Source organism: Galeopterus variegatus, unplaced genomic scaffold (assembly GCF_000696425.1).
Source record: "Galeopterus variegatus unplaced genomic scaffold, G_variegatus-3.0.2 Scaffold978, whole genome shotgun sequence".
NCBI classification, from domain to species: Eukaryota; Metazoa; Chordata; class Mammalia; order Dermoptera; family Cynocephalidae; genus Galeopterus; species Galeopterus variegatus.
The window spans coordinates 425,810-446,299 of NW_007727089.1; the positions used below are offsets into that span (position 1 = coordinate 425,810).

The window sequence follows — 20,490 nt, forward strand, 5'->3', positions numbered from 1 at the left end:
TGCGCTCAACCAGTGAGCGGACCGGTCTCTATATGGGATCCGAACCCTCGGCGAGAGCGCTCCCGCGCTCCCAAGTGCCGCACTCTACCAAGTGTGCCACCGGGCCGGCCCTATTGAGCGTATTTTCGTGCTGCTTTGCTATCCATATATCTTCAAATCTTTTGCCCGTTTTTTAAATTGGGTTGTTTTCTTATTAAGTTTTGTGAGTTCTTTATGTATTCTGGGTGTATGTCCTTTCTCCGATATGTATTTTGTAAATATTTTCTCTCAATCTGCGGTATTCTCTTAACAGTATTTTAAATTTGATGAAATTCAGCTCATCAGGTGTTTTCTTCTGTGGTCATACTTTTGGTGTCACATCTAAGTGGTCTTTGCTCAACTGAAAGTTACAAAGATTTTCTCTTGTGTTTCCTTTTAGAAGTTTCATAATTTTAGGTTTTACACTGATGTCTGTCATTCATTTCTAGTTAGTTTTGGTTCATGGTGAGAGGTGTTGGTGGAGGTTCATGTGTGTGCGTGTGTGTGTGGGTGGATGTCCAGTTATGCAATAATACCATTGTTGAGATTTTCACTCTCAGTGGTTTTCATAGACATGCAATTCTGGGTTCACAGTTCTTTTTTTCTCTGCTTTTTTTTGTTGTTCTATTCTGACCTTTATGTTTCCAATGAGAATTCAACTGTTGATCAGCTCATTTCTCCTTGTGTGTAATGTCATTTTTTTTTTCTTATTGCTTTCGAGATTTGCTCTGTGTGTTTGGCTTTTAGCAGTTTGATTATGATGTGTCTCAATGTGGGTTTCTCTTATTTCTACCCCCACCCTCCCCGCCACCTCTGGAAGCTGCTGATCCTTCACTGTCGCCACAGTTTTGTCTTTTCTTGAATGTCATGTGGTTGGAACCAAACAGTTTGCAGCCTTTTCGGATAGGCTTCTTTCACTTAGTAAAATGCATTTAAGATTCCTTCATGTCTTTTCATGGCTTGATAGCTCATTAAAAAAAATCATTTTATCTTATATTCTTTAAAAAACTATTATAACGTAGCTCGCTGAATGACATGTGAGGCACCTGGGTTATTTCTTCATTCACCTATTGGAGGGCAACTTTGTGGCACACGCCTATGTGTAGGTTTTTGTGTGGATGTTTTAAAATTCCTCTTGGCAAAGAAATACCAAGGAGTGCAACTGCTAGACCTTATGGTAAGAGTTTGATTTTGTAAGAAACCACCCAACTGTCTTTCAAAGTGGCTGCGCTGTTCTGCATCCCACGGGCAGCGAGTGGGGCTTCGTGCTGCTCCACGTCCCTGCCAGCCTCTGGTGTCGTCTGGGTTCTGGGTTTTGGCTGTTCTTGCAGGTGTGTGGTGGTATCTCCATGTTGTTTGAGTCTGCATTTCCCTGTCAGCATGCGATGCAGAACATCTTTCCATATGCTTGTGTACCACTGTATATCTTCTTTGGTGAGGTATCTGTGAAGGTTTTTAGCCCATTTTTTATTTGAGTTGTTTGTCTTTTTTATAGTGAAGATTTAAGAGTTCTTTGTGTATTTTGGTATCAGTCCTTTATTAGATAGGTGTTTTGCAAATATTTCCTCCCGGTCTGTGGCTTGTCTTTTTATTCTTTAAACAAGTAGTCTTTTAAACTTCTTTTCCCTAATCAGCCCTTTCTGAAGTTTTTTTTTTTTTTTCCCTTTTTGTCCTTTTTCGTGACCAGTAACGGGATTGCAACCCTCAGTGTCACGCCCGTACCATGACCGGCAACGGGATCGCAACCCTCGATGTCGCGCCTGCACCGTGCTCAACCAATGAGCGGACCGGTCTCTATATGGGATCCGAACCCTCGGCGGGAGTGCCGCACTCTACCAAGTGCACCACTGGGCCAGCCCCCTTTCTGAAGTTTTAACTCCACAGATACATCGCATATCTGTTCATGTATTATGTGGCTGTCTGTGCTTTGTACATAAAAAAAAGCAACTTTTTAAAATCCCCCAACAACCAGCTGCTTTTGGGGTGATATTGCTGCTTTTGAAAATGTTTGAATATATAGGTACCTGTTGTTGTTACTAGTAAACCTTTGAATCCAGCATCATTTCCAAAACACAAAACCTCTGAACCATGTATACAAGTAAATTACTCCATTAAAATGCTTTCTTCATTTTCTTTTGTCATATAAATATTGTCAATAAAACCTACAAAGTTTTTAATAAGCTCTCAGTGGTGAGAGAACTGAGAAACGTCCGGTAAAAGTCCACAGGTCAGAGGGGACAGATTTCACCTGCTAGAGACGGGCATTCCCTCATTGTGCGTAGCTGGTGTCTCACTGAGTCTGCGCTCCCTCGGGAGTCCTGTCGCTTATTCATTTCTGAGATGGTTTTGTCTTTCTCTTCAGTTTTTTTTCTGAGTTTAATCTCAACTCTCATTTTATTTTTTGCTTTTTTGTGTGTCTGTTTTCGATTTCTGATTCCAAGTGTTTTTATTTTGTTTTCTCTAAATACATTTCCACATGCTTTTTGACAAAGAGATTTGATTCAATTTTGATTGCTGAGTTTTGGTTGTCTTCTGCGTTGTCCTTGCTTTTAAAAAATTGTTTTTGGTGTGGGGGGTGGATTTTTACCAGCTGAAGTGCTTTGATTTGTATTTTCTATTTTCTTTTTACAGTAGCTTTGTATGGAGTATGCCTGCCTTTTTTCTACTCCCTGACATTCTGTAGATGGATGTTGTGTTAACTTGCGGCATGTATCTCTTTGTGGGTGGTGTCGCTCGTGGTGGTGCTGGTGGAGTTGGTGTGTCTGTGGCTCTGATTTTGCAAACGCCTGGATCTCCCTCTTGCCCCCGTTGTCCTGGCACTGCCCTGTTTTGGTGCTCGTCTGCTCTGTTCACCTCCCCCTTCCCCATGAGCAGCACTGCTCTGAGGACTCCCTGGGATCCCTGTTCACTTTCCAGCCCCTTCCCCTCAGGCGCTGAGTGGCCCACAGGGTTCTGCCTCAGAGTTAGATGTTCTCTTTCCAAGGCTGCTTCCGTCTGAGTTTCTTTCTGTCTTTGTGGTTCTCTCTTTTCCACGGAGCGCCTTGACCTCCCCTCCGCAGCCCTCCAGGCCTGTGGTGATGGCTGCACTGCTGCTGGTATTGGTGCCCATCTCTCTTCTTGCAGATATTTTGAGGTCTGTGGTCTGTTTCCTAGCAGTGCGAAAGTCATGGTCACATGTCACTTCACATGTGGTCCATATGGGTCCTGGGGTTTTTTGGGAGTTTGTGCGGAGAGATTTGGATCTCTCAGACCCAGAAGCACCTCCGTGTTTGTCCACACAGAACGTTGGTTGTACCTCTGTGACTTATTACATATATGTGGGTATGGGGTTTCTAAACTCTAGATGGAGTCCTCACGTCAGTAAACCACCGAAGTCCTCTCCGAGCGATAGAGCCTGTCCCCACGTCTGTCTACAGAAAGCAGAGCTCTGTGCTTTCGCCCTTTTCTACTCAAGAAGGTACGCGACTCTGTCAATCCTGAAGTCAACAGTCATGAAATGCGGTTTTCTTACTTAACACTGTTTATTCCTTTTTGTTTCTGTTTTCATTAGAAATGTCAGGTTTGTCATTCCACATTGCCTCCTTGGACGAGAGCGGGGTCCTCAATGTGTGGGTGAGTGGGTGGCCCAGGGATGTGCGGCGGGGCCTGAGGGAAGCGGAGTGGAGGACACAGCGCCTGGATGGGGAGGGGCGGGTGGAAGAGGGGAGCGTGCAGAAGCCCGGCCTGCTGGTTCTGCGAGTTTGTATATGACAAGTTTGGGCCCTGCATGACAGCCAGCGGGGAATCTCCTGCAGCCTTTGAGAGTGTGGAGAGAGGACAGGTACAGCACGTCAGGGCTGGAGAACAACATCAGAAGGGCTTGTCCTCGAGGGTGAGCTGAGACTCGGAAGTCACTGACCGAAGAGAACATGAAAAGAGATCAGAAGAAAGGAATTAATAACGTTTGAAATATTAGTTCTAAAGTTAGTGATCAGTCTTTTCTTCCAGAACAGTTATATTTTTAATACCTAATATGTCATGCTACCTTGATTAGAACTATGCTTTGCTTAGATTGTTTCATAATTATAAAATGTATCAATGTTCATTTTCAATATTCTGTTTTTAGGTTGTTGTTGAATTACCAAAGGCTGACATCTCAGGTTCAATAAGTGATTTAGGTAACTATTAAATAATGAAACTAATTTTAGCCACTGTTTTCTGAAATGCATAGAAATTATAGATACCAATAACTGCTTTGAAAAGTATGTAATTAGCTGCCTGAAAAGTGAATGTGAAAGGTGCATATTATCTAGCCGTATCCACCACTGGACAGGCACCTCAGTTAACTAGAGTGACCAAATAACCTTCTGAGTGGACGTTTTCACTGGGGAAGTAAAGGGCATCTGTATTCCACGTGCCTTTCTAGTACACTCCATGTCCTCGAAGGCTCTTTCATTTTGGGTGTTCTTCCTTTGGTTTTGGGTGTGCCCAGGACCTGTCAGCCACACCAAGCACGACTCTCCTGAGATCGCTTAGGTTGGGTGATGGCAAAGTGCACGAAGGGCTCTCGAGTGTGGGTGGAGCAGAAACACTGGTCTCCCACCCAGGTCGCTGCTGCTGGTGCCATGCGGTTGGCTTTCAGTTCCAGAAGGGCTTGATGTGACAGAATAATTCAGTACTGTGGCATCCCATGGTCTGCGGCAGCCCATGCTGTAAACTCAACTTCCTTTCACCTCATGAGCCTTCAATCACACATTTCTAATGACACGCTCTTGTTGGTATCGGGGTGTGTCTCCAGGTGCACCTGGCAGAAAATGTGACAGGAGTGACAGTGCACTTTGTTCCAACTTCTCCAGGCTGGGGGGAGCAGCTCTCTGTGTCTGAGCAGCCAATGGTGTCACTCAAAAGCTTGCTGCAGACTAGAGACTGAATCATTTCATTACTTTCACTGGTAAATATTTTTGAGGTGGAGTAACCATTTTTCTCAATGTTTTCTTCATTTACATCCTCGACATGTCGTGAAACTATTCTATGTTGTGTTGGCGCATCTGTGTTCTAGATTTTCCGGTTGCTCTTGGAATTCCAGAGCTTAGAGCTGAGGAGCCTTTGGGGTTTCCTCATCCCTCCTTCTCAATGTCCACAAGTCACCCTGTTAGTCCCAGGACCAGATCTGCCTTCACCTAGGTCTGTTCCCTGAATGCCCATGCTCTTATAACCTTGAGACCTCGTCTTCAGGCTGGCTATACTGTTAACTTGTGATAAGACCAGGCGTTTTTCAGGCAATGATGGGTGGTACCAAAGAGTTAAAATGTCCCTGTCTGGGCCGAGCCCGTGGCGCACTTGGGAGAGTGCGGCACTGGGAGCGCAGCAGCGCTCCTGCTGCAGGTTCGGATCCTATATAGGGATGGCCAGTGCGCTCACTGGCTGAGCGTGGTGTGGCCTATCTCACACACACAAAAAAAAAGACAAAAAAAAAAATGTCCCTGTCTACAGTTAGTTGAGAATCTGGCTGTGGAGACAATTATTTTGCACACAAAAAATTTATATAAAAATGTTTGTAGTATATATGGGATAGTCATGCGAAAGATATTATAGGGCAGTATATAATTCATTGTTCAATGTTGCTGTATAAAAATAGTCTTTATCCATTGACTCACTTAGCAAAATTTCAGCCGTGTTCCCGCTTTGCCTTTAGGAAGTGAGGGACGACATTCACAGCAGCCAGCCAGCAGTTGCAGGTGGCCCCAGTCTCTGTTGTGTAGGCATTGGATGTGTTGCCCGTGGGAGCACTGAAGCCACTGTCAGTCTTTCATTCCTTTATGAAATGCTTTCTGAACAAGCTAGGTCCCCTCCTAGATACCAGGGACAAGGGGGAAGAGACACTGGCTGGAGAGGTGACAATGGTGTAATTGCTAGAACAGAGGGACCCGGCTCGAGACGTCCCATAGGAGGCAACAGAGCTGAGGCTGTAGGCAGGAGGCATGCTGGGGAGGTGGGGTGTAGTCTAACATTTGTGAATGGCGACATTGAACACTCTTGTGTAATGGTTATAACTTTGACAGGTAATTTGAATACGATTACAGTAACCCTTTCCAACTGCAAGTTGAATCTATTTCTATATATTTTTAATTCAGCTGCTCCAAAGTTCTAGGCAGTACCTTGCCCAGAATTTGGGTTTCAGTATATGTAAATTTCTGGCTCCTCCCTTTGCAGTAGTTAGAAGAGAGGGGCATGGGAGCAGACGGGGAGGCAAAGCTAGTCGGTGGCTGAGGACTTGGGGCTGTGGCTATAAACACTTTAGGGAGATCAGGGAAGGAAAGGAAAGATAAAGCCAGGCTCTGATGGTAGCTCAACATTGTTTGGGAAGGAAGCTGGAGAAGTGAGGGAGCCGCGAATAGGGCAGGAAGCGTTTGGCTGGAGGCGCTGGCCAACTTCCGTGGGCAGCACTGCCAAGCAGGTCTCTAGGCACTGAATTGTGAGGAGGGGGCCTGAGTGCAAGCTGGATTAGTAGCTCTTGTTTCTATTCATCTTTTTCCTGAACTGCAAATTCTTGATTCTTGTCATAAGACAATGTACATGAACCTCACCCAGAATTAGGGAGGGATACTGCTTATTGATTTATGTTTTGATATTATTTCCAAAAGCAGATTCTTAAGCAATGAAAAATGACTCTAGGCAACCGTAATTTTTATATTTTGATTTAACTTGTTTTAAGAGGTGCTTTTGTTCTGGCTTGTCTGTTTTCAGGTCTAATACCTGGAGGGAGGATAAAGTTGGTGCACAGTGCTGTGGTCCAGGTGGGGGACAGGTGAGATTCTGCCACTTTCAGCTAAAGCCCTTCCCCCTACCTCACAAAGTCCCTGTGTTAGTCTGTTTCTGTTACTTAGAACAAAGTACATATAACTGGGTATTTTATGAAAAACAAAACCAAAAAGTTTCAGAGGCTAGGAAGTCCAAAGTCCAGGGAACACATCTGGTGAAAACTTTCTTTGGTGGTGACTTTGGTGACAGCAGGGTATCATATTGTGAAATGGCAGAAAACCCTCAGAACCATGCCCCCGACCACCATTTTTAATCCGTTCACTACAGCACAGTCCTACAATCTAATCACCTCTTCAAGGCCTCACCTCTCAATGACCATAATAGGACTTCCCACCCAGTTAGCAGTCACAGTGGGGGCTAAGTTTCTAATACATAAAACTTGGGGGACACATTCAACCTTCAGTGAGTTTTGGGGGGACATAATTCAATCCGTTACAGCCCCACAGAAGGAAAATGACCTTGGGAGTTGCACATTCAGTCCTGCGCTGCCTGGCGACATGTCAGTCAGCAGTGGGCCATGTATGAGACAGTGGTCCTGTAAGATTGTGGGTGGGTAGCAGGCTATGCCATCGAGGTCTGTGTACATGCCCTGCATGATGCCCACACAGCAGCAAAATCACCTCGTGACACGTTTCTCAGAAGGTATCCCTGTCGTTAAGTATGACTGCACGATGAATGTGTGGTCAGTTTTGCAATGAAGAAATCCGTTTTCTCACATTGTATTTTTACTACTTAATTAGTTTATTACTAATGAGTCAATGTAATAAAAACACAACTTCCGGGTGTAGAGCTAAATTTTTTTCTTTAATCAAAAAATATTTCCTATCTTATAAATTGGTACTATTTGACTATTTTTCATTCAGTTTTAATGCAACCGTGTAATTAAACTTAGATGAAGTTTCAGGAAGCAGAAACATTCATAGAAAGTTCTATTCATAAATTTACATTTCTACTTTGATCATATAACAATATGACATAAAAATTCTTAATAGATGTACAAATATTGTTTGTGGTATTTGTATGTTTCATGTTAATTTATTTCATAAAAATATCGTCAGTTAGTGCCCTTGGGCTCACTATCAACATGTGAATTACTTCTGAAAGTTTTGAGCCTGCTTTCTCCTCATCACATGGAATACCTCTGGGTTGTATTAATGAATTCATACATGCTTAGAGATTTTAGATGAACTCTAGTTGACTTGAATATAATTATGAAAGTGAATCACTATGTTTAAAAGTTTATCTAATATACTGCAGGCCAAACATACGTGATTTCTGGGCTAGTTACAGACCCGCCAGTCTGTGTAGTTCCCTCACGGAATCTCTTTAAGAGTATTTTTATCAGGGCTGGCTGGTTAGCTCAGTTGGTTAGAGCGCCAAGGTTGGGGGTTTAGATTCCTGCACCAGCCAGCCACCAGTTACATGTTACACCCTTATCACTTCATACCATGCGTTGTATTTACTTTTTATGGTTACATTTCTCCTGTACTTAACTATACACGCTTTGTGTATAGTTAAGAAAAAAATAGGAAAGTGTCTAATGGATCTGATGTCAGTTTTTTTCCTCCAAAACTCCTAGCACTGTCTTCCTGAGATCCATGTCTGTTTAGCATCCATTATTCAAAAGTACAGTGCAGTTATCACCACTCCAATAAGTTACATGTCACTTCATCCCCTAACCTGTCCCCTCCTCTGAGCCCCCCACACCCTGTGCACTTCCTTTCCCATGTTATAACCACGGTGGATGAGGAGGTCAACCCCAGGCACCCCATTCAAAAGTACAGTGCAGTTATCACCACTCCAATAAGTTACATGTCACTTCATCCCCTAACGTGTCCCCTCCTCTGAGCCCCCCATACCCTGTGCACTTCCTTTCCCATGTTATAACCACGGTGGATGAGGAGGTCAACCCCAGGCACCCTTTCAGGGAAGGGAAGAGCAGCTGGAGGGCCCAGAGGCGTGATGGTGTGACGTGTGGCATCTTTAGAACTGCCGGCAGGTTTGGCGTTGAGGTAGATGGGGTGAGGCTGTGGGCAGACCCTAGTGAGTGTGTTTGCTGTGCTGAAGTGTTAGACATTGTCTCAAAGGTGATAGGTAGGAAGTCGACCCAGGATTTTAGGCCAAGGAGTGGCGTGTCTTATTTGTGATTTAATGATCAACTTGGCATTAGTGTGAGTTTGGAACAGAGGAAGGGAGACTGGAGTCAGGGAGACCAGTGAGGAGGTCATTGTAGCCATCAATATGGAAGATAAGGGCCCGAACAAAGGCAGCAACCACGGATATGGAGGGTGGATATAAATGAAAGGGGTAGAATTAAAAAAACCTGGTGAGTGAGTGATTGGAGGAACAGCAGGAGGAAGAGCCCAGGGTGGCCGCCTCCCTCCACAAAGGCAGCAACCACGGATATGGAGGGTGGATATAAATGAAAGGGGTAGAATTAAAAAAAACCTGGTGAGTGAGTGATTGGAGGAACAGCAGGAGGAAGAGCCCAGGGTGGCCGCCTCCCTCTGCCACAGTGTCTGCTTTGGTGATTGGGTCCCTCTCACCATGAGGAGGAGGACAGGAGGGGGAGGCGTGTGGGGCGCGAGCTGGGATGGGGCAGGTGGAGCTCAGCTTGGGATGGACTGAGCTCGTGCTCATGGAGACGTCCAGGAGGCCATGGCTCCACAGCAGGGATCTCAGTGGGAGGAGCAGGTCTGGGGTCTTGGACTGATGAGTGACATGTGCAGCCCTGCATGTGGTGTGCGAATGGCCAGACTCTCGACTTCTGACGATGGCCATGTGCAGAGGGAGCACCTGTGGGTTCTCTCCCATTGCTACTGCTCGTACTGTGTAAAGGAAAATCTCTCAATGCCAGAAGAGAGGAGGGAGCTTAGAGCTGATATGTGATGGCCTCAGCTGGGTTCTCAGGCCCTGGTTGCTGTAGGCCTTCATCAGGCTTGCAGGAGGCAGAGATGGAATGGAGACCCCTCCCCTGGACCCTGGAACTCACTGACCCTTCAATGAGAGAGAAATTTAGAAAGTCTCAACCCCAGCAGAAGGAGGACAGTGGAATTTGAAAAAAGTCAAAATCCCAAGCTGGGTGTGGTATGGGATCCTGCAAGCTGAGATGTTAACATCCAAGTGCCAGCCCAGGGCCTCCGTGGGTTCACAGTTAAAGTTTAGGGAAAACCACCTGGTGGGTAGGGATACTTTTACAAGCTGGGGCTTGCGGGATTCCCACAAGAAGCAGTCTGCCAAAGATGAGTTCACAAACAAAAACCACAAAAACTACAACCAGAAGAAACAGTCCACCACAGTGCAAGAAATGAGGTTAGCCCCCTTGAGAGCCTGTGGCAGTTGCACAGTCTAGAGACAAAACAGTTCTCTGTGAAATTTAAAACTTAGTGAACGGTTAAATAGCAGATTAGATGCAGCTGAACAAAGAAACAGTAACAGGAGGATAATTCTGAAGAAATTATCAAGAGAAATTAACAAGAATTTAATTATTATTAAATTTTAAATTATCAGTAACAGAGAAAAAAAATAGGAAACAGAGTGGCTGAAGTCACAGAGGACATGTGGTGTGGCCCCTTATGCATCTAATGATATGTGACAGTGCTAGGTAAATGGCGAGTGTCATCACTGTCCTTAGGGCTCCAAACAACTGCCTGCTCATCTTTGCTATTTTTTTTTTCAGTCTTTTCCATAAAAGTAATGAATTCTGGGGGCCCACGCACACACTGAACGTTAAATTTCTGCCTTCAGATCCTAACCACTTCATTGTTGGCACAGACATGGTGAGTAGTATTTTAAATTTCATGCTGTTGCTGGTTGTTCTTCCCTAGAGTTACCTGAAAACTATCTTTGTTTAAGATTGACTTACTGTTTGTTTTTATTACATTGTGCCAAGAGTAGCAGCTTTATCCAGCTTATACCTGACACCCTTCTTTAGTCACGCTCCGTTGTCGTCCTCTTGTTACTAGGGTCTCGTAATCCATGGCACGAGACAAGATTTGAGAGTGTCTCCCAAATTGTTCAAGCCTCAGCAGCGTGGTATGAGACCAGTGAAAGTTAATGTGATTGATTTTTCACCATTCGGAGAACCAGTGTTCTTGGTAAGAAAGTCTATTTTTTTAAAGCACCGATTCTTACTAATGGTATTATTGGCCTGGGCCTGTTGGGCGGCATAACACTTGCTGTTATCTGTTGGAAAATTTTAGAAGTTGATCAATCGCCAGGCCACAGATTGGTCATTTATTAGGTCTCAATGGTCTAAAAAGGAGAAACATGACATTAATAACAACAAAGCAATTAAAAAAATATATAACCCACTTAGAAATTTAACTCTCTTAAGCAATACTTTGTTCAGTTACAAACTATTTAGAATTTAACAGAATATCAAATATTGAAACCTGAGATACAGCCCAAGATGTGAAGAAATTCTTAGTGTGAGAATTTTTGCCTTGTGTACTTTGGTTATTCATCAAAACACAATATAAGTCAATGTTTAACCCCAGAGGAAGTCCAGGGAGGGCCACTGAGCACCGTCGTTGCCACTCTGTGCTGCCCGTGCAGGGAATGCGCTTGCTGGGGCGCGAGGCCCTCCCTCTTGTCCCTCCCAGGGCCTGGTGCAACCCTGCTCACCCCAATCCCAGTTGTCGTATTTTTCCAGCCTGTGGACTCCAGGGTTCGTTTGTGGGTTGGTTGGTGAAAGATAGGAGAGAAGGCAAAATATTTTTAACTTTACACATGGTTAAATCTGATAGTTAATGGTTGAGCGTTATACCAGGATGAAGACATTAAGTCATAACCCAGATATCTCCTCTCTCTAGTTTTTACACATTTCTCTGTACTTGAGATTGAGGGAAGGATTGTTGTTTGTTTATACTACTCTTATAGCACTTGAAACATATTATCAGTTATGTCAGCATCCCTCCCAGCCATGAGATTTCTGAAGGCAGAGATGGTGTTTTATGCATCTTTACACTTCCCAAAGGCTACATGGGAAGGATTGTTGTTTGTTTATACTACTCTTATAGCACTTGAAACATATTATCAGTTATGTTAATATGTCAGCATCCCTCCCAGCCATGAGATTTCTGAAGGCAGAGATGGTGTTTTATGCATCTTTACACTTCCCAAAGGCTACACCTGAGCTGTTCAGTACAGTGGCCGCATGTGGCTATTGGGCACCTGAAATGTGACAGAATCGAGATGTGCTGTAGATGTAAAATACACACTGGATTTTGAAGAATTAGTATGAGTAAAAGAATGTGAAATATCTCAATAATTTTGTTGTTGATTGCGTATTGAAATGATAACATTTGTTAATATTTGGGCATATTTCTATGAAATAAAAATAATAAAATTGTTTCTTTTTACTTGTTCAACTTGGCTACTAGAAAATTTAAATTGCATCTGTGGTTCCCATTACATTCCTATTGGACAGTTGTGCTCCAGAGCCTGCCATGGTGATAAGGGCAGGCGTGTCGTCAGTAAATCTTCTGTTTTGTGAAGGTGCGTGAAAGAACAATGTCCCCAGAAGGACTCACGTATATCCTGGCCAGGTCTGGAGCTGGTCCTGAGTCCAGAAGAGCAGGGATGCCCAGGAACTCTAGAGAGGGCTGGGTGGCCCCAGCAGCTGGTTGTAGCCACTGGAAGGTTTTCCCTGCACCTGTTTCAGTATCCTAAGTGGAACTCCACCAACGCGTGAGGGTACACGTCTTCCACGTGCATCTCGGTGCTGGCAGGCTTGCGTGTGAATGTCTTGACACACCTCACTCCGTGGTTTTCTGAAAGTCTTGTCTGCACAACGAGTACAGATCATTCCACTTAGTTATCAAATGGATCTTTTAAAAAAATATTTTTGTTTTGACAATTTCAGGCTTATAGAAAAGTTACAAGAACTGTCCAAAGGATTCCTGTATAACCTCTGTGTTCCACATTGTTTTTGTCCTTTTTGTGTGTGGGGATGTGCATGTGCGTGGTTGCGTGTGTGGTTTTACATATTCTAACTCTCTGAGAGGAAGTGCAGACATGACACTCGATCCCTAAATTCAGTGTTTGTTTCCTAAAAACAAGAGCATTCCGTGTAGCTACTGTAGTCATAATTACCAAAAAGTTAACTTTGGTACAGTCCTGTTACCTCATCTGTGGATCTGACTGTGATGGCACAGGTTGTCCTGTCAATGTCCTTTATAAGCAAAGCAACACCCAGGTCATTCATCTTGCTCAGTTATTGCGGCTCTTCATTCTCCGTTGATCTGGATGGGCATAGGAGACTTTGTCAGTCTTTCATGACCTTGACAGTTTTGAAGGGCATAGCTATTTTGTAGACTATTCCTCAGTTTGCGCTTGTCCAATGTGTCCATCATGATTAGGTGCAGGTTTTGGGCTTTTGGCTGGAACAGCTGAGAGCGGCATTTGTCCCAGGGAGGCCTGTGGTGGATAATTCTAGTTCTGACCACGTGCTGGTGGCTTTCTCCACATGGAGCTACTGCCTTCACTTTCTAATTAATAAGTATCTGTGAGGAAATAAGTTGACACTTTGTAAATATCCTGAAAGTCCTCGGGTTTTCGCCCACCAGTTCAGTATTCATTGATGATTCTTGCCTGAATCTACTAGTATGATTGGCAAATGGTGAGTTTCTAATCCTGTTGCTAATTCAGCATTTACCAGCTGGCTTTGCACTGTTAGGAAGACCTCTGCCTCTTTTCCTGTGTGTGCATCTGTCTATTTATTATGTGAATATGCACACATGGCTTTTTACTTTATTCACTGGGTCGCAATCATTTATTACCAGTGTTCATTTTGCTGCTGCCGTTGTCCTGATAGGCCAGTGGGCATCCCTGAGCTGACCCCATTCTGTGGGCCCTTCCTTGCTTTCTGGCATAGTAGCCCTGGAACCAGCTGTTTCTCCAAGCAGTTCTGGCTCCCGAGAGTGGAGAAAAGTGTCCAGAACCAAGGTCTAGGCAGTCAGCAGCGTTGGTAGTGTTTCTTCTGGGGCTGCTCAGAGACAGCGAGGGCAGGACGTGCTCCTCAGCCCCTGCCTCTGTCTGGCTCAGATGACAGGCCTGACACCTGCCGCTCTCCTGCACTTGCAGCTCCTCGCAGACAGTAGGAAGCCCGTGTGCATCTGTAACATGCCCGTTCACATGCTCAGTCCTGGAGTTCGCAGAGCCTCTCACGCCTCTGCGAGAAGACACCCGCTGAGCAGACCTAAGGGTTTAGGGTTCTTCTGTGTTTTGACTGAGGAAGTTTGCCGTTCACATGTTGTATTTGAAAATTATTTGGCTTAGTTCTCACCCCTGCTCCCTGTGTAGTTATGTTATTTGTTTGGATTATAGATTTTTAAATTTGTTTCTGTTTGTATTTCAATTTGGAATTTTACTCCCACTCTTGTTTTTATTTTCTTTTTTTTTTCTGTGTAAAGAATTAAATATATTGAGTAAAAAGGAATTCATCTTCTCTTTGTAAGCTAAAAATTTGGTCTTTTACTAAGCCAGCTAAGTTTTGTTTTACAGAAGTTTCAATCCAAGGGGAATATATAGCAATATTATTGATGCAAATGTATGTAATTTTTTTTTTCCTTTTTTTTTTTTTGGTCTTTTTTCGTGTTCGGCAACGGATCGCAACCCTCAGTGTCGCGCCCGTACCGGACCGGGACTGGCAACGTGATCGCAACCCTCGGTGTTGCGCCCGCACCTCGCTCAGCCAGTGAGCGGGAATCGGTCTGTATGTGGGATCCGAACCCTCGGCGGGAGCGCCACCGCGCTCCCAAGCGGCGCACTGTAGCAGTGTGCCACCGGGCCGGCCCGCAAATGTATGTAATTTTTAAAAACGGTGACTCGCTTCCACGGAGCCAGTCTTAGTGACCCGTGTTTGAGTCAGCCCATGTCTACACTCACGGACTCGCTGGGGTATCAGCCGCTTGGGGGCGATGTGCAGCTGTGTCACAATCTCCAGGGCGAACGCTCACCTCTGTAATTTGTGAGGACAGATTCAATGTTACAATTTTATGTTTAGAAAACAAAAATTAAACCAAATATTTCTGTTGTGCAAACTAAAGAAAGCTAATGCTCTGCAAAATTTCCCTGCTGCTGAGATTGAGTTTAAAAAAGAAAAAGGAAAGATGGTCAACACCTTCCCTTCCTGGCATAGGCCGGCTGTTCGGACGGGAGCATCCGGCTGCACCAGGTGAGCTGCGCGCACCCTCTCGTGCAGTGGGACAACAGCACCCGCGGCCACGCCGTCACCAGCCTGCAGTGGTCACCCACACGGCCGGCTGTGTTCCTGGTACAGGACGACACATCCACTGTCTACATTTGGGACCTCCTCAAGACTGACCTGGGTCCTGTGGCCACACAGCCCATCGCCCCCGACAGGTAAGAGATAAACTCAGGCTGACCTGTCGTGGGGGTTTCTGACAAAAGCATCACGGGTGGTGTGTCTTGTTTAATTTATGCATAAGGTTGCTACACTTTAACACGTAGGTATTTATAAATTTAGATAACATACTTAAATGGTACTTAAAAAAATAGTTTTTTTAGAGCAGAAGATAGAGATTTCCCATGTACCCCTCCCTCACACCCTCCCCCACTATCAACATCCCCGCCAGAGGGTGCATTTGTCACCATCAGTGAACCTGTGTTGACAGATCATCGCCACCCAGAGACCACAGTTTACCGTAGGGTGCACTCTTGGTGGTGTACATTTACATAACATTTTAAAAACCACTTTAAAATGTGGTTATTTTATATTTATCCCCAAAAGCCTACTGGATTGAAGAATCCATCGTGTCACGTTTCCCCGTCATCATTCTATAAATAAAAGAAACTTTTTGTGAGCTTCTCAGTTACGTTCACTTGTGAGTCTTGTAAATTCAGTATGTGTCTGAGTGATGCACAGAGTATTCCTAGCAGTTTCTAAACAGGGACAGGACATGGGAGCTAATAACACATGATTTCACATTGGTGTCCTCCCTTGCCCAGACCCCTCCAGTGGCTGCCGTCTCAAAGCCAGTCCCCACCATGCCTGTCCGTGAATTTGTGTGAAATCCATTAACGTGAAGTTAAGACATGTAAATTGTCATTGATAGTACTTTTAAATAATTCTGTCTTTGTTACTATTTCAAGGTAGAGATATTTTTAAGCTTTCATTATGAAGGGCTCTTTCTTGATCCCAGTTTGTCTGCCCACATGTTTTTCTTGAAGTTTTACATTTGTTGTCAGTAAAGTCTCCTACTGTGAAGATTTGTGATAGCCTGGAGAAGAAGACGCCCTAATTATAATCCCACATCCCTTTTGTAAAGAAAAGAGGATAGAAGTGATCAAAAACAGATAGTTTAGTAAAATGTTAGGGATATTATGATAAGATCTGAAAAAATTAAGGATTGCATTTATTTAGTTCAAGTGCTGGGTATACTTACATTATTCTAATTGTTAAAAACATACATAAAAAATCCAGACTGGGATTCACATACAAACACGTAATGCATCCACAGTTTATTATTCCAGACAGCTGGTCAGTCTGTTGTTGAGTAAACACATATTTATTGAGGGCTGTGAGCCGGGTGCTGCTCCAGGCCCTCAGGAATGCTCTCACTCCCTGGTGGGGCAAGACGGATGATAAACAGAGTGAACAAGGGAGCCCTAAAATGTGCTGCACTACACACTGCAGGATAAAATGGGGGTCAGGAGTGTGGGCAGTAGGCATTGGGGTTCTAAATGGGGCAAGGAAGGGTGGCCCTAGTGAGGGGCTGTGCTGCTGTGCGGACGCTGGAGTTGCTGGCGGGGACAGAGATGTCAGACTGAGGGGATGGGAACCACAGGAGCTTTGAGCAGAGGAGGGACAGGTCCTGTGTTTGATCAGGTCCAAATATGGTTTGCATTTCAGGAGATAGTTGTCCTCATTACCTGGTTAGGGACTCTTCAGTCGTGGAGCTTCATTTATTGGAATCACAGTTTTCCAAAAAAGAGAAGTGTGCACTGGGAACCCTGCGCCAGTCTGATGAGAGCCTAATGTTGCACCTGCCCTGGGGAGGTCCCCTCCACCCAGGTCCCTTGGTGGACACTGTGGGACCACCGGTGTGTGGTGTCTGTCTCTTAGGAGCTTGCAGGAAGGAGATGGCAACTGAGCAACAGGTTCCTCCACTGTCCTCATGAGAAAGGGCTTCCGGAATGATGTGACACATCCTTTTCCCTGAACACCTCCCACAGAAGTGTTTAGCCACAGTGTTTTAGTTAAGTAATATTTCTACATGGAAAGTGCTGTATTATTTTTCTCTAGCTATAAAGAAAAACAAAACAAAAAGAGCCTAGTGGAATTTACAAGGGAGGAGTTTAGATGACAAACAAGCAAGAACTTGCTGCGTGTGGAGTTGAGCTGGAATCCATGGTGATTAACTTCCTGCGTCTGTGTGGTCTAGAAGCGGGTCAGGCAGCTCGTGCTTGGAGAAGTGGCATTAGCTCCGGGCTCCTGGGGCAACCCGGGCATGGGGGACATGTGCGTGGCAGCGAATGTTGAACGCAGACGTCATCTTTGCTTGGATTCTGTCCAACTCACAAATCTGAAGGACATTTTTAAAAATTTTAACTTCTCAACATACATTGTACTTGATTTTCGTGTCCCTTTACCGGTTCCTCTTTCCCCTCCCCCCCCACCCCCCACCTACATCATATCTGTTCACTTGAAAGGACATTAAAAAAAAAATAGGCCAGTGATAGCACTTTCTGGTGTTCACATGTCTGTTTCAAATTCTCTTAAGAACATCTAGACACATTAATCAGTCAACTATAGTGTGCTTGCCCCTGCACTCCAGGCTCAACCTCATGGTCCTGATGCCAGGAGAATCTTTTATGCTTGCCACCCATTGCTGACGTTTCCAAGTTGGTGGCATGTAAACCTTGCGTGCATCTTACACAAGTAATTGGACAGCAGTATCGCAGCATTCAGTAGTGAAAGTTCTAAGGATGTGTAAGTTTTCGTGGTCTTCTCCTTTTGTGACCTCATGAGGGCTTAATCTGCACATCCCCCTTGCTCTCAATGATGCTGTAGGTTCTCCCTGGCAGGAGCCCATGGCAGATGTAGCTTTGGGCTGGCTCTGGCCGGGTGTGCAGGGCTTGTGTCACAGACTCTGGGGCTCTCAGGGTATTTGGATGTAGGGACAGAGTTTACGGGATATCAGTAGACAGGCCTTTGTGTGGCCACAACCAAGAGACTCTCTGCCCTGCCCGGCGAGGGGTCACTGCTGTCCTGCCAGTCATGGGTGCCCCTAAAATGGCTCGGCCTTGGCTGGTGCCTGGTGCAGCAGGGGAGGGCACGGGAGGCAGGTGTTGCAGTGACTGATGCTGTGATAGCCATGTTTTGAGGTAGAGTTGGAGCCCTGGGAGGTCTCCAGGAGTGATGGCACCAAGCCAGGTCCTAAAGGACAAGTAGGAGTGAGCAGATGAGACAGGCAGTCTCTGAGAGGCACAGGGCGTGGAATCGGAGTAGGAGAGGTGCTGGGCGAGCCAGGAGCCCCGAGGCCCCACGGGGAAGGAAAGACACCGTCTGCTGGCGACAGCAGGGGATTTCTGTGGGGCGAGTCCAGTGTGTCGAAACAGGAGCAGCCTCGCTGCGGGGCCGGTGGTGTGGGGAAGGGCGCTTGGTCTCTCGCTTGGACACTTGGGTAGAGGGAGTCGTGGCTCACCAGGAGGGAGAGACGGGAGGAACCAGCTGAATAGAGGGTTCTGGAGCTGGGGGCGGGGTGCTGTAGGCTGGAGATGCAGATGTGTGAGCTTCGACTTGTACCTGAGGGCAAGATGGGGGGAGTGGGGAGGCTGGGGATGAGTCGTCAAGGATCCCCATGCTGGGAACCCCTACACTGGGGACCCCCACACTGGGGACCCCACTACTAGGCCCCAGGGTTGCAGGGCCGGCCTGGCTGCTGAGCTTCTCGATATTCTCGAGGGACCCACTTGCAAGCCTGCTGGGAGATGTTGACTTATCTGAGGAGAGAGGAGCAGAAGTAGGTTTGTCCCACAGCCTCCGAGACCCTCACGTCTGTCCTGCAGCAGCACGTCCTCATCAGTTAGAATCAGACAGTCCAGCAGGCCTCTAAGATGCAGAAATACATTTTCAAAATGTTTCTTGTAGATTTTCATACAGTTGTTTCTGGTCTAACTTTTCATTCTGCCCATTGACATGTTTAGAATTTCTCTTCCATCCATTCCTGCCCTGGAAGGTAGATATTTTGAAAGACTCAGATGTAGCTGGCTGTCCCTGCTGATGCACCCTCTTGCCCACAGGCTGGTGGCTGTGACCGTCATGGGTGAGCCAGAGAAGGCCGGCGGCAGCTTCCTGGCCCTGCTCCTGGCCAGGGCCTCGGGCAGCGTGGACGTCCAGTACCTGAAGAGGCAGTGGGCGGCCCCTGTGCTGGACGAGCACCTCCGGCTGCGGCTGCTCCTGCAGGAAGCCCCATGGAGGGAGAGGCTGGTGCAGAAGTGACCGTATTGTTGGGAGGACATGGTTGTGTCACAGCCCAAATTTAAAGACATAACTGTAAGGCTGATGAGTCTATGTTTGTGTGCAGAGTGTGTGTTCTGTACATAATTTATTTTACAAGAATGTTGCTTTGGTGTTCCCAGAGAGTAGTTTTGAACCAATGAAGAAATTAGCATTTTAGTGTATACTAAACCTGAAAGGAAAGAGTCTTATCCAGTGTTTTCTTTTCTAAGAATATTTCTAGTTATTTTTAGAACAGCTTTAAAATATTGTCTATTATTGGATTTTAAACAGTCTACCATGAAAATGTGTTTTAATGAACCATTTTCTTGGTCATACATAAAATGTTATGTATATACACTTGTCAAAAGGAGTTACTCCATTGAAACGACGTCTGCCAACTGTGTCTTAAGACTTCTGGGGCATCCTCTTTTGGCATTATTTGAATGTCATCCAGAGGGTTTAGTCAGACACCTTTTGCATTATGCTTTAGTATTAAAAATTGTCTTTGTAAGCAATAATAGAAGTAAATAAATTCTCTTGAATTTTGCAACTCAAATATAGTAAGAATAAGGTGTCTTAGTCTGTTTGTGCTGCTGTAACTAAACGCTTGAGACTGGGTAATTTTTAAAGAACAGAAATTGATTTCTTGCAGCTCTGGAGGCAGATTTGCTGTCTGGCGAGGACCCTCTGCTTCCAGACGCACCTGCCGCTGCGTCCTCACATGGCTCCAGGACGCTCCCTTCCACTTTTCGTAAGAACACTAGTCCATTCATGAGGATTTGCCCCTTGAGAGGCCCCGCCTCTTATAACCGTCACCTTGGGGGTTGAGTTCCAACCTGTGAAGTTTGGAGGACACATGCATTCAGACCACACAGAAGGATAGTAGGAAATTCTGGGGTGAGAGCACGGAAAATCCCCGAACAGCGTTACACCCCTCCTCTGCCTCCATCCTTTGCACTTCCCTACAATGTTCCCTGCACACTGGCCATCGGTGGGTCTGTGAGGAATATGACAGGCATAGTTAGGTCGCTTCCACTTACCCAGCCGGACCTGGAGCCTCTGAGACCTGGAAGTGTCTGGGGAGCCCCCGACCAGGCCTCACCTGGTGCCAGGGCTACCTGAGCAACCTGTCGACCTTTGTTTCCTTTTTCATTATGTTGATTTAAAACTGTCCACCCCCTACTTGGCTTGTTACAAAAACG

At 45.5% G+C, this 20,490-nt stretch overlaps 1 protein-coding gene across 1 annotated transcript in view; it reads left to right on the forward strand.

Annotated features, from left to right (window-relative positions):
• Positions 1 to 19,368, forward strand: part of WDR60 (WD repeat domain 60) — a 90,768-nt gene extending 71,400 nt beyond the window's left edge. Inside the window, exons 18-25 of the mRNA XM_008573972.1 lie at positions 3,362 to 3,475; positions 3,569 to 3,630; positions 4,124 to 4,175; positions 6,745 to 6,805; positions 10,499 to 10,598; positions 10,785 to 10,916; positions 14,963 to 15,186; positions 19,090 to 19,368. Coding sequence (XP_008572194.1) covers positions 3,362 to 3,475; positions 3,569 to 3,630; positions 4,124 to 4,175; positions 6,745 to 6,805; positions 10,499 to 10,598; positions 10,785 to 10,916; positions 14,963 to 15,186; positions 19,090 to 19,288 — 944 coding nt within the window. The 3' untranslated portion in view covers positions 19,289 to 19,368. The remainder of the gene's footprint in view (positions 1 to 3,361; positions 3,476 to 3,568; positions 3,631 to 4,123; positions 4,176 to 6,744; positions 6,806 to 10,498; positions 10,599 to 10,784; positions 10,917 to 14,962; positions 15,187 to 19,089) is intronic.
• The last annotated feature ends 1,122 nt before the right edge of the window (positions 19,369 to 20,490 follow it).